We start from the raw sequence: 11,695 nt of genomic DNA, 5'->3' as shown, positions 1-11,695 counted from the left end.
CATCTTATCTTTGAAAATCAATAATAATAAAAATCCGCAGAAATTTACATTTCAAACATGGTAGTGGTCATGTGGTTGCAAATTCATTTCTTACCCTAGTCTTCATCGAACCAATATATTTTTACTTAAAATTACCAACGCACAGGTTTCTTTTTATAAACTGTTGCAGGAATGAGTGATGCTTAAATCGACATAATCTAACTTAACAACAGTTCTTTTATGTTTTAATTACATGAAAATCAAACTCGATACACTTTCTTATACCCCTCTGTTTACATGGCGATGTGTCTTGTGTTGTCTAGGGAATGGCTCTCTATCATCCCTTCAGACCTCACTAGACGCCGGGTACTCAGTCTACTGTATAAGCGTCTAGTCCAGCGATCGCTCGGCATCTTTCACGTGTTCTATCTCTGCATACAGGGATTCGTCATCAGCAGTCAGGTTCATGTACACCTATAAAATATACAGGTACTAGTATGTGATTCTATAGCCATATGTATAAATACATGTATGTTTTATCTAATACTCCACCACATATTAACTAAATCTTCATAATACGTGGTGGCATGGGTTGCCCAGTCGTCTAAGGCGCCGAAATTCGCTGTGCGGAGTTGCGTCCCTTGACAAGCCAGAAACATATGAACGTGGTTCGAATCCAGGTCCACCCCGATTATGTTTCAAGGTTTGTCAACACCATACCCATTTCACCGAAGTGGTAACAGTCTAAGACCTGCATCACTTGGAACTTTCCTCCCACATCAAGCTGGCACGCCGTAATATAACTGGACTACAGTTCAAAGCGGCGTTAAACCAAACCCACTGAGTCCTCATTCCAACTGGTACTCAATATGAAAACGAGGCTTACAAAATGGTGTTATTTTTAGCGTAAGGGAGTTCTTTACCCATACATCTTTGACATGCGAGATTCACCACGATGTTGTAATAACATTTGTGTTGGGTGCAACAAAGGGAAATTCCGTTGTGATGTATCTGGGTCAGGTGATACTTTCAATCTTCCAGTCTTTCAGTATCGGTCATTGGCTTCCTTTAAGAACTTTATAAAGTTTGATATCGGTTAAAAATCTAACTTCCTTGAGTCTTGGTGGTTGGAGGTCAACATATCTGCATGTTTTCAATCCGACAAATTCAACTCAGGGTGTTTACATTTCAATAAATAACAGCTCTAATCATCTTATTTGTACAAATATGCAGCCTCCCAGGCATAGAAACGATTTGAGTTAAAAAGCTGTCAACCCGACATTCGAAAGCTATGCCGCACAAACAGCTTAATAAATCACTGCGAAGTAGGTCTCGTTTGATAAAAGAATCAGTATGGGGATATCATTTTCGTAATGCAGTTTTAGGGGCTGGCTCAGACTAACGGTTAGTCTCTGAAACTATATAAGTTTGATAGGAACATGCAACTACATTTGAAATGAAAAGGTGCACCAGTGAGACTGGAGATTCTATAGGCTTGCTTTATTTAGGAATATAGCTTTACAGTAAGGGCTGGGCGGAAGGGTAAATAATACATATGTTTCAGGGACTGTGAGACAGTCTAGGGCTGGTTGTACCCCGAAACATGGCCATATAGGGCCCGTATGTACCTCGATAATAAGCGATCCTATATGCTGTTAACTGACCTGTGAGTCTTCTAATATTCTATGGAGCCTTCCGATGATTTCATGAAACGTGGGTCTCCTTTCCGGCCTCTCATTCCAACATTGAAGCATCATGGCGTACCTGACAACAGAAGGCAGTTCAGCCTTAGCTGTATGCTTAGTAACATAAAGACCATACTTGCGTCTACAGTTGGTCTCGCGCTATAACGCCAAGGGAACCTCATAAACAAAACAGTAAGACGAGGCAATAACGTTGATCATCACCCTTTCTTGGGGGTTAAAGTGGGTGAGTGAGTGAGTTGGATTTTACGCCGCTTTTAGCAATATTCCAGCAATATCACGGCGGGGGGACACCAGAAATGGGCTTCACACATTGTACCCATGTCGGGAATCGAACCCGGGTCTTCGGCGTGACGAGCAAACGCTTTAACCACTGGGCTACCCGACCGCCCCCTTGGGGGTTAAAGAAGCAATTGGTTCAATATAGATTAACAACACAGATTAACATTTGTATTTGGACTGTTACGTACAGTTTTTATTTGTTAGTTGTTTAAGCCACACTCGGCAATATTCCAGCTATACGGCGGCTGCCTGCACCAGACAAACCAGTGATTAATATCATGAGCAACTCCTAAATCCGTCGAGGTACGATGACACGCAATCGACCAATTCCCGAGCCTGACGACAAGCATAGATTGTTCTATCCAGGGCGACAGCTCCAGTAAGGTCGCGACACGATACACGGAACCTCGACATGTCTTATAGTGAAGGAACAATGGCTTGTAAACATCGTCAGTAAATAAAAATTACCATTCATTTTAGAACCATATATGTCCCTCAATATATACTACTATATAACAAATAAGTCATCGTAATATGGAACAATCGGGTGTTGAATCTTTTGAGTGGTACATGTACGTTTCATTACAACGATGCTTGACCTACTTTGATACTCGTATCGCGGCAAAAGTGTCACCTTGCTCCGATATATCGTTGTAAGTTATCGATGTTTAGCCCTAAGTGTGCACCAAAGTCCATAGAGTTTAAATACACAATTATTTCCTGTGTCCGTTAGGAGACGACCAAGCGCTCGGAAAACGTCAAAAGAATGTTTGTTTTTTCATTGGTAGGCCTGTAATCAGTGCGACGTGACTCACATGTTGTCATCGCAGAGCTTCGGCCTCTTGAGTCTGTAGCCCTCTTTCAGCAGCGTAAACAGCTGTTGTGTGTCGATGCTGGAGTAGGGTGTGCCCCCGAGTGTGAAGATCTCCCACAGCAGGATGCCGAATGACCAGCTGAAACACACATCATCATCATCATCATCATCATCATTATCATCGTGCATCGTCGTTCATCATCATCATCATCATCATCACAATTATCATCAACATTATCGTCATCATCCTTTTCATCATCATCACCATTAATATGTATCTACTCTACAACACTGAATATTGATGTTAATTGGGCGTACGATTAAATCAAAAGTATTGCAGAGTAAAGTTAGGAACTAGAGTTCCAGTCAGTGACACTAAATGACGTGTTACGTAATAACCCTACATGTACACTGAAACGCAAAAGAAACGTCACTTCATGAAAATACGTATACATCATGAAAGTTTACATTTTTGGGAGGTATCTCGTTTTTGTTATTAGTCTGTACCCAAATGTATTGTTAACGGCCAAAAAGGGACATAAATATGGACATAATTGGTCACAAAAGTGTCCCCTTGCTCCGATATATCGTTGACAGATGTCGATGTTCAGCCCTAATTGCGCACCTAATACCAAACAGTTTAAATATATGTTCGCGCATTAAAATCATTCCCTGAGTCCGTTATGAGACGAAACAGTATCGATGCAAGAATGGTGGATCCACGTATTTGGGTGACGTTCATCAGTAAAAGCCACAAGTGAATTTTGAATTTACGCAAGTGAAATTTGATTTTTATGGAAAGCATTCCGGACTTTGTACTATGGACGTTTGCTAAGCTGCGTTGAGTTGGTACGTGTTAAAGCAGATTACTTGGCTATGATTTATTTATGATGAAGTCATAGTCGTTATAGTAGCCCTTTGGTTTGTATTTTGAAGTTTTAGCATGTTACCTGTTTCATACAGAACCGCAAAAGAAAAACGTCACTTCATGAAAATAATTCTCGAAAGTTTTCCATTGAAATATCAATGCAGTTTTTGGAAGTATATCGACATAACTCTGTATCCAAATTTAATGTTAACAGACGAAAGGTGACACGACTTATGGATATAATAAACATTAAATGAATGAAATATATAACATTGGACTTTCCCACTCTTTCGCCAACCCTGCAGAATGTCAATAAAATCTGCCACAAAAAGTGATAATGTATACATACACACGTAGGTATGTGTCTTTTTCAAAAGACAACGAGAAAAAACACTCAGATATTCAATGAACGAAATATTAAATGGAAATGCCAACTGTTTAACTAAATTATACCCTTGTGGGACTACAGGCAACAGTCCACAGCCTGGAGCAGTCCACTGAATATAATGTATCTGTATATTCCATTATTCAGAAGCAAGAACATAACTTGTCATTATTTAACGACTTTGTCAACATGTTCCTCCCACTCACAACAAGATGTTGTATCTACACAGCCCACATTTGTGAAACTGTAAAAAGGCAGTGTGTAAATTATACCTCACGGTGTTAGGAAGCCGACATATTCATGAATTGTAAGAACTGGGACTCAGTGAGCGACATTCCCTGGGTTCCTGATGCCAGAACACACAACGTGATCTGTTGTAAACCGACACTGTGCTGTTGATAATGGGCCACCAACTGTGACCCTCATACGTTGCCGCATGGTGTATCGTTTGAAGGATGGAATTGTTCCCACATACAGGTTTTTATTTGGCAAATGTTCAAAGCTAAGACAGCTATATTTTTAGGAAGAACGAAATTGAAGTTAATCTTACCAAGGAGTCCTAGTAAGGGGTTTTATCATAAGAATAAGAATTCCCTGCTTTCGTTTATGTATGAGTGAATGTTGTATTGCACCGCAACTGGCATTTCAAATATATATAAAACGACTGCCTGAGTCAGACACACAATTGGTTGATGTTATGAACACACGCGATGGGGTAGGTAGGATGGCACGTAGGCAACCAAACCAAGTCTGACTACCCCATCCAGTTTAATCACTATTTGCGGCATGAATATGTTTGTGAGTACTTATGATCTATTCAAATCTGGATCATAACGGTCTCTTTGTTATTTACAACTTATTATTTAAGGTTTATTTCCTTCAAGAAACGCATCACGTCGAGTGACGAAGGATTCCGAACTGAGCGTACTTGGGGGAACATTGTGATATTGTTTAAAATTTGAATTTTTTACAGTTCTTATTTTCGCAAGTTTCTTTTTAATTAGAACATTTTTCATTTAAATCAGGATTCTTTCCTGACATTTGTTGCAGATTTGGGGCCGAATATCGGCATCTGCGCCCATCTAGATGAATCCCTGTATCTTTAAAGGAGAACTAGACTAAGAGCAGTTGGCAGTCCAGCCCAGGCAGATAGTATTCAAGTAAGTGAAACTGCGCTTTGTCTGCTTCATTGTGAATGATGTACAACAACATCCCGTTAATACGAACGGTACCGTTGCCGTTAAAATTGTCCTGATTAAGAAATGTCCGCATCAATAAATACGTAGTAATGCCCGTTTATTTGTATTAAGACGTCGCCATCAGTATCAGTCCGGAGGGAGGGGTTTCCGGATAAACGAGATCTTGCCAACTGTGTCATGAGTCCAACAGTTACCCTAACTGCACTATTGTATTGTCGGCTCCCTGGGGGTAGAGTGTGCATCTGTCAACATAATCTGTACTTACACATCGCTCTGTGTGGTATAAGTGTTGCTGAACAAGGATTCCACTGCCATCCACCTGATTGGAACACGGGTCTACAACAAGATACACAGTCACAATCAGTGAGTGAGTTTAACGCTGCTTTGAACAGTAATCCGGCCCTATCACGGCCAGTCAGTTTAATGTAGAAGGAAAGCCCGAAGTGATGCAGGTCTCAGACGTTTACCACTTTGGTGACACCCACAAGGAAGGGTATGGTGCTGACAAACCTAGAAACATAATCACGGCGAACCGGCATTTGAACCCACGACCAAAGGTGTTTGTTGTTCGCAGTTAATTTGTCGTGGTGGGTGGATACTGCAACACATTGTATTCAAATGGTGGCTGTCTTTTAACTTGTTTTGAGTAGTATTAGTACTATAGTTTCAAAGTGGAGCTATTTCATGTAGATTTGACGCCACCTAATTGAGTGAGTAAGTGAGTATGGTTTAACGCCGCTTTTAGCAATATTCTAGCAATCTCACGTCGGGGGACACCAGAAATGGGCTTCACACATTTTACCCATGTCGGGAATCGAACCCGGGTCTTCGGCGTGATGAGCGAACGCTTTAACCACTAGGCTACCCGACCGTCCCCGCCTGAATTTGGAACAGGAAGCACAGCAATATACCGCTGTTACCTTATCTGCACCAGGATCCGCTGATCGCGGGATCGAATCTAACACTCTTTCAGTTTTGTGACTATGGTCTGTCAGCGCCATACACGTATTTGTGGGGTTCCTCAAAGTGGTAACGAGACAAGAATCTACGTCACTTTGGGCTGTGTTTATTTATCTACCTACAGTCATAGATTTACCACAGTCATTAGTTCTAATATGAAAAATCTCTTAAGCACCAACTATCATTATCTACATGTCTACGATAACGATATGTGAGCATTTCTTTGTATTATCAGTATTAATTAAAATATATGGTTATTAGTTATTGATCAATACGTACACTAGATGTTTTGACGTAAGTTTCATCATTCTTGGAAAGTCCAAAATCTGCTATTTTGGCCACCAGATGGTCGCCAAGCAACACATTACGAGCAGCAACGTCACGGTGTATGATCTGAAACAATGAAGCAATGTTACTCAACAACAACAAAAACAAACAGCAACAACAATAACAACAGCAGTAGCAGTGACACGCAACAATCCCACAACACCATGACCTACATTAAGATACGGTAGCTACATCTACATGATAAATACATTTGAGATGGAACATTATTGAAAAATGATACATTTGCCATGGAACATTATTGAAATACATTTGCCATGGAACATTCTTGAAATACGTTTGCCATGGAACATTCTTGAAATACGTTTGCCATGGAACATTCTTGAAATACGTTTGCCATGGAACAATATTGAAAAACATTTGACAGGGAACATAATTGGAAATGAGAACGAATTCTTTTTTAAACTGTTTGTAACCAACTATTGTAGAGTACATCTCGTTTAATCATTTGACACAAAACATACAGATGGTTAAAGAAAGATTTCAGCAGACATCAATGCCTACACCCTCGATTATCCATTCATAGTTATTTGACCATCCACGGTACTATTTCCCGCTTCTATTATGATAAAGAAAACTACGTTTATAACGAACTGACGGATATAACGAATTGTGTTTTGTTTTTTGGTCACGGCCATTTTCTGTATATATGGCATATATATGCTTATAACGAACTGCGGCTATTACGAACTAAACTTAGTGGTCCCTTTGAGTTCGTTATAACCGTAGTTTACTGTACATTACTTATGACAGTACCACCGACCTGTTTCTCAGCCAGGTGACACAGCCCCTCTGCTGTGTCCAGGGCGAACTTGATGAGTGTGGTCAGCCGGAGGGTACTGCAGTGGTCAGTGTTGGAGTAGGTGTGGTTCTTCATCTTGCGACTCCGGCGGAGGAAGGTCCGCATGTCACCGTGTTTGCAGTACTCCATCGCTACGTACATCACCCCTGCAATTAAGATGAATTATGCATGAATTGATGTATTATCATTATTATTATTATTATCATTATTATTATTATTATTATTATTATTATTATTATTATTGTGGCGTTTCCAGCGACGATCGGTAAATAATCGGCTCCGGACCACACAATCCAGTGATTGACGTCATCAACATCGATCTACGCAACTGGGACACGACATGCATGAACAAGGTCCGCGAGTTTGACCACCCGATCCCGTTAGTCGCCTTTTAAAGGACAAACATGGGTTGCGGAGACCAATTTCTAGCCCGGATCTTCAGGGGTCGAGTCACGTGAACGTCATCTGTTGTTTGATGCTCATTGATATGATGAATGTGAAATCACCATGTAATAACCAATTCTTGTTTGTTTTATTCCTAGCCACCATCAAACACGGGTGTTTGCCTACTTTACCCCGGCAGTTTACGTACGGGTGATAAATGTCCAACACATCTAAATTTATTATCTAGCTCATGATGAAATGACATTTACCGAATTCAAAGATGGATCAAAGTAGTTTCTATGATCGTGATGGTACACTTGAATCCCAAAGTCACACCTAAACCAAAAAATGAATGCCTTGTGGCATGCTTGATAAAAAATACATTTCTTACCATACAACTTGACAAAGAAAACGACCTATAATGTTTGTGAAATGAAAATACAACATACCAGTTCGAAATGTAAAATCAGTAAGAGTGTATGCTCTGAAATCTGACTGTTAAATTTGAATGGATCCCGGAAATCGGACTTTTCACTGCGTATGAATACTTTTCTTGACAAGTATCTTTTTTTTCTAAACCAAAAAATTTGAAAAAAACCGTGCCATTCAACAGGATGAAATGAATTAGGAGATGCAATACTTTATTTTCAAAGTAGAACTAGGTTACGTATAAATATTATTGTTTGTGCGTTTGTTGTTTAACGATGTGACGGCGGACTGTAAATAATCGAGTTTGAACCAGACAATCCATTGATTGACGTTGCGCGCAACAATCCACGCCGTCGGAGTACGACCCCAAGATTGAAAGTAACTTCACTTAGGATACGAAGCTATGGTACCGAATGTATCCTGGGTATATCATAATAGAATGGAGATATATTCCAGAACTAACAACTATCCAAGGTTGACTTACCGTATGTCATACCACCAAATTATTTAACACGATTAATGAAACAATGCGTGAATCTCGTTTCACTTCAACATGTTCATGTAAGCTTCTGTAACAGTAAGTTGTGGTCGTTGTGATACATTACGTGTCTGACTAGTGATGAATGCTACGAGATTACACGATTGAAGGGCAACTAGCACATCTGGGTAGTCCCACATCTGAGACATTTCAAACGTTCCTTATGACCCACAAGGATGGTGTTTCACGACGAACTAGATAACCCGACGGTTCTTGTACATCTCAACTAGGAAGGAGACGGAACATTTCTCTCTGCTAGTCAGAGATTACAAGTCAGTTTATAAGAGTATAGGTGAGGGCAGACGAGTGATAGCGATACCTGGGCTCAGAAGGTTGGGTGATTTGTAGGAGACCAATTTCGGTCTTTATTGTTCTTTGAGCTGTTTCCAAACCAACCTTTAAAGAGACAAAAAACGTATTCCAGGCACGTACACCCACCCCTCCCAAGTAAAGAAAATAAATACTCAAGAAAAGTAAGAGAAAACAATTGATCAGCCCCCTTCACAAAGGATGGACGAGCTGGACGCCATGACTCACCTCTGATATGGCATGCCCCGACGAGGCAGACGACATTTTCATGTTTTCCCACCGCCTTCAGTATCGCCAGTTCATTCAGGAAGTCTCGCTTATCTTTGTCTGAGGCGTTGTCTGTCGAAGAGCAAAATACATGAAATAAACAGATTTAACACAAGACACATTTGACGTCTGTAGGATACACACGTCACACAATCAAATAAAGATAAGTAACTCGGTATTCGTTTATGTGTAGACATCGTGGCGTTTACGTCGTTCAGGTCATCAAGATCCGGGTTCTGGAGAGAGAGGGAGACTGTTTTGGTGAACCGTGTTTCGGTTAGTGTATATCCAGCGACCATGTTGTCAGTCTCGATACTCACATAAAAAACAATGACAGATAACCCCCTCTTCTGGTCACTATGTTGTGGGGTGCTGGAGTCCGTTGTCTGTGCCTATAAGTCTAGTTGTAAACATTCTGATCAAACAGGACACTGGCAGACCCGCGCCATGAATGGAATTTTTTTTTTTAATTATCTTTGTTTCAAAGCCTCGGCAAATCTAGATCAAACTAAAGCAAGTCTAGAAAACAGCAGAGGAAAGGATCTATTGAAAAATTCAATTATTTTAAAACGATGTTTTCACAGACTAAGCGTTAGGATAGGGCAAGGAGTTGTGGCTCTTAGTCGGACCAGGATCCGATGGTCAAGGTTTTCAAATTCAGATTCGACAGCCGTCACTCGTTCTGATCATTGTTTAGTCAGCAAAATATCCGAGCTCTTTGGTTTCCCGAAGTTGTAAACGTCTACGATCTGAGTCAGTTCTTGAAAGGCTGTGGTGTAACTGAACGACTTTTCAAAGCGAAGAAACCCAACTCACCCACTCACACAATATGATTCGGACATACGTACTGAAATAAATGCCTTTTCCCTAAATCTTGTCACAATTTTGGATGACCCACCCCATGCCCTTGTACATTTTTTTCATGACCCTCCCTGAAAGGACTAAACGCAAAAACACTTCATATTTTATCATAAAATTTCAATGTTATCATTACCCAAAATATGTTATTTTTTATGACATCTCCCACCCCACCCCTAAATAGCAGGCCCATTAGGCAGCAGGAACTACACCCTTGATCCCCCTTTGGATACCCAAAAACTATTCTTGACAATTCTAGACAAACGACGGTCTCGCACATCCCACCCACCTTTAAGGGACTTGACCGCTACAGGGACCTTGACTCCTCTTTCCTTCTTGACGAAACCCTTCTTGACCTGTCCGAATTGGCCGTTGCCTAGCTGGTCATTGGTCAGTATTAGATTGGAGCGTTGGATCTCTAAGGGACTCCCCTGAATGATCTCGTATGTATTTGAGGACTGCTCGGAACCCGCTCCCTGGAAATAGAAGCAAACGTCAACGTCATAGAGACGTTTTACTGACTTTTGGAGGAAAGTCCGCGGCCTTCAGGAAATCAAGTCTGGACCAGGGCCCCGTTCCACAAAGCGATCTTAGCGCTACGATTGTCGTAAGTCCGTGTTAAAGAATGGGAGCTACGATCGACTTAGCGCTAAGATCACTTTGTGGAACGGGCCCCAGGCGAACAAGTCGTTGCAGCATTCGCAGAGATCCACGACGTCGTGCCCGACACACAATCGGCCAGAGCACGTTATGCAGCCACTGTTTAGTAAGGTCTCACGGTAAGCAGGGCTTAAAAGTAGGGCTGGGACGGGTAACTCGGGTACTCGGGTCGGGTGGGTCCTGAGTAGGACCCGGGTACCCACAGGTCTACCCTGACCCGTGGTTAGTCACGTGATATATTGTTTAATGCCAAAAGCTCACTATAGCTCAGTGGTTACACTACAAGTCGCTAATGTTCGCATTTCTTTCTGACGATGCACGCATTCCTTTTGACTTGTATATGTTTGAATAAAGATAAAGCTTCAGTCAACTTCAGTGACCACATGATCTGATTGTTTGATTCATGTATCTAAATAGTTTTAGCCAGGGCTGCGGTAAAACAATTACCAATCAGACATTTTGTTCCAAACTCTTTAGATTTGCAGTGGGTACCCGGGTAGGGTCGGGTGCCCGGGTAGTAAATTTGGACTCGTCTATACCCTTCTTTAAAGGATTTATATTCTGTCCAGGCATCCTAAATTCAAGTCTGAGCTTGTTTGTTTGTGTTTGAAGTTTTCCCTTTTTATGGGGAGTGGAGGGGGAATTGTTTTACACATGGGCTACTATTGTCTCACGTGTGTAAGCCTGTACAGTCTGCTAGGCAGCCCCAGCCTTCTGGGTCGGATGACCATGAAGTAGAGGATGGTGGACGACAGCACCAGCACGATAACCACCAGGGACACGATCAGCACCGGCAGCACGGGCTTCAGCGTGCTCGGCAGCGCCTTCTGCAGCATCACTGAAACAAGGTTTTGATTGAGTGTTGGTGAGGGTGGCACGATGATACTTTCAATAAGATTATTGTAACTTTGAT

The 11,695-nt window shown here is 41.4% G+C and overlaps 1 protein-coding gene across 1 annotated transcript in view; it reads right to left on the bottom strand.

Moving 5' to 3' along the window:
* Window positions 1-11,695, bottom strand: part of LOC124135637 (angiopoietin-1 receptor-like) — a 55,922-nt gene continuing 44,227 nt past the window's right edge. Inside the window, exons 9-17 of the mRNA XM_046501064.2 lie at window positions 11,457-11,620; window positions 10,412-10,598; window positions 9,226-9,336; window positions 7,299-7,483; window positions 6,470-6,583; window positions 5,496-5,566; window positions 2,780-2,917; window positions 1,644-1,743; window positions 1-453 (exon numbers count right to left, since the gene is read on the bottom strand). Of these exons, the coding sequence (XP_046357020.1) occupies window positions 370-453; window positions 1,644-1,743; window positions 2,780-2,917; window positions 5,496-5,566; window positions 6,470-6,583; window positions 7,299-7,483; window positions 9,226-9,336; window positions 10,412-10,598; window positions 11,457-11,620 (1,154 nt within the window). The 3' untranslated portion in view covers window positions 1-369. The remainder of the gene's footprint in view (window positions 454-1,643; window positions 1,744-2,779; window positions 2,918-5,495; window positions 5,567-6,469; window positions 6,584-7,298; window positions 7,484-9,225; window positions 9,337-10,411; window positions 10,599-11,456; window positions 11,621-11,695) is intronic.

The sequence above is a fragment of the Haliotis rufescens genome, unplaced genomic scaffold (assembly GCF_023055435.1).
Source record: "Haliotis rufescens isolate VD_foot unplaced genomic scaffold, xgHalRufe1.0.p SCAF_2, whole genome shotgun sequence".
NCBI lineage: Eukaryota > Metazoa > Mollusca > Gastropoda > Lepetellida > Haliotidae > Haliotis > Haliotis rufescens.
This window is presented reverse-complemented; position numbering and strand designations above follow the sequence as displayed.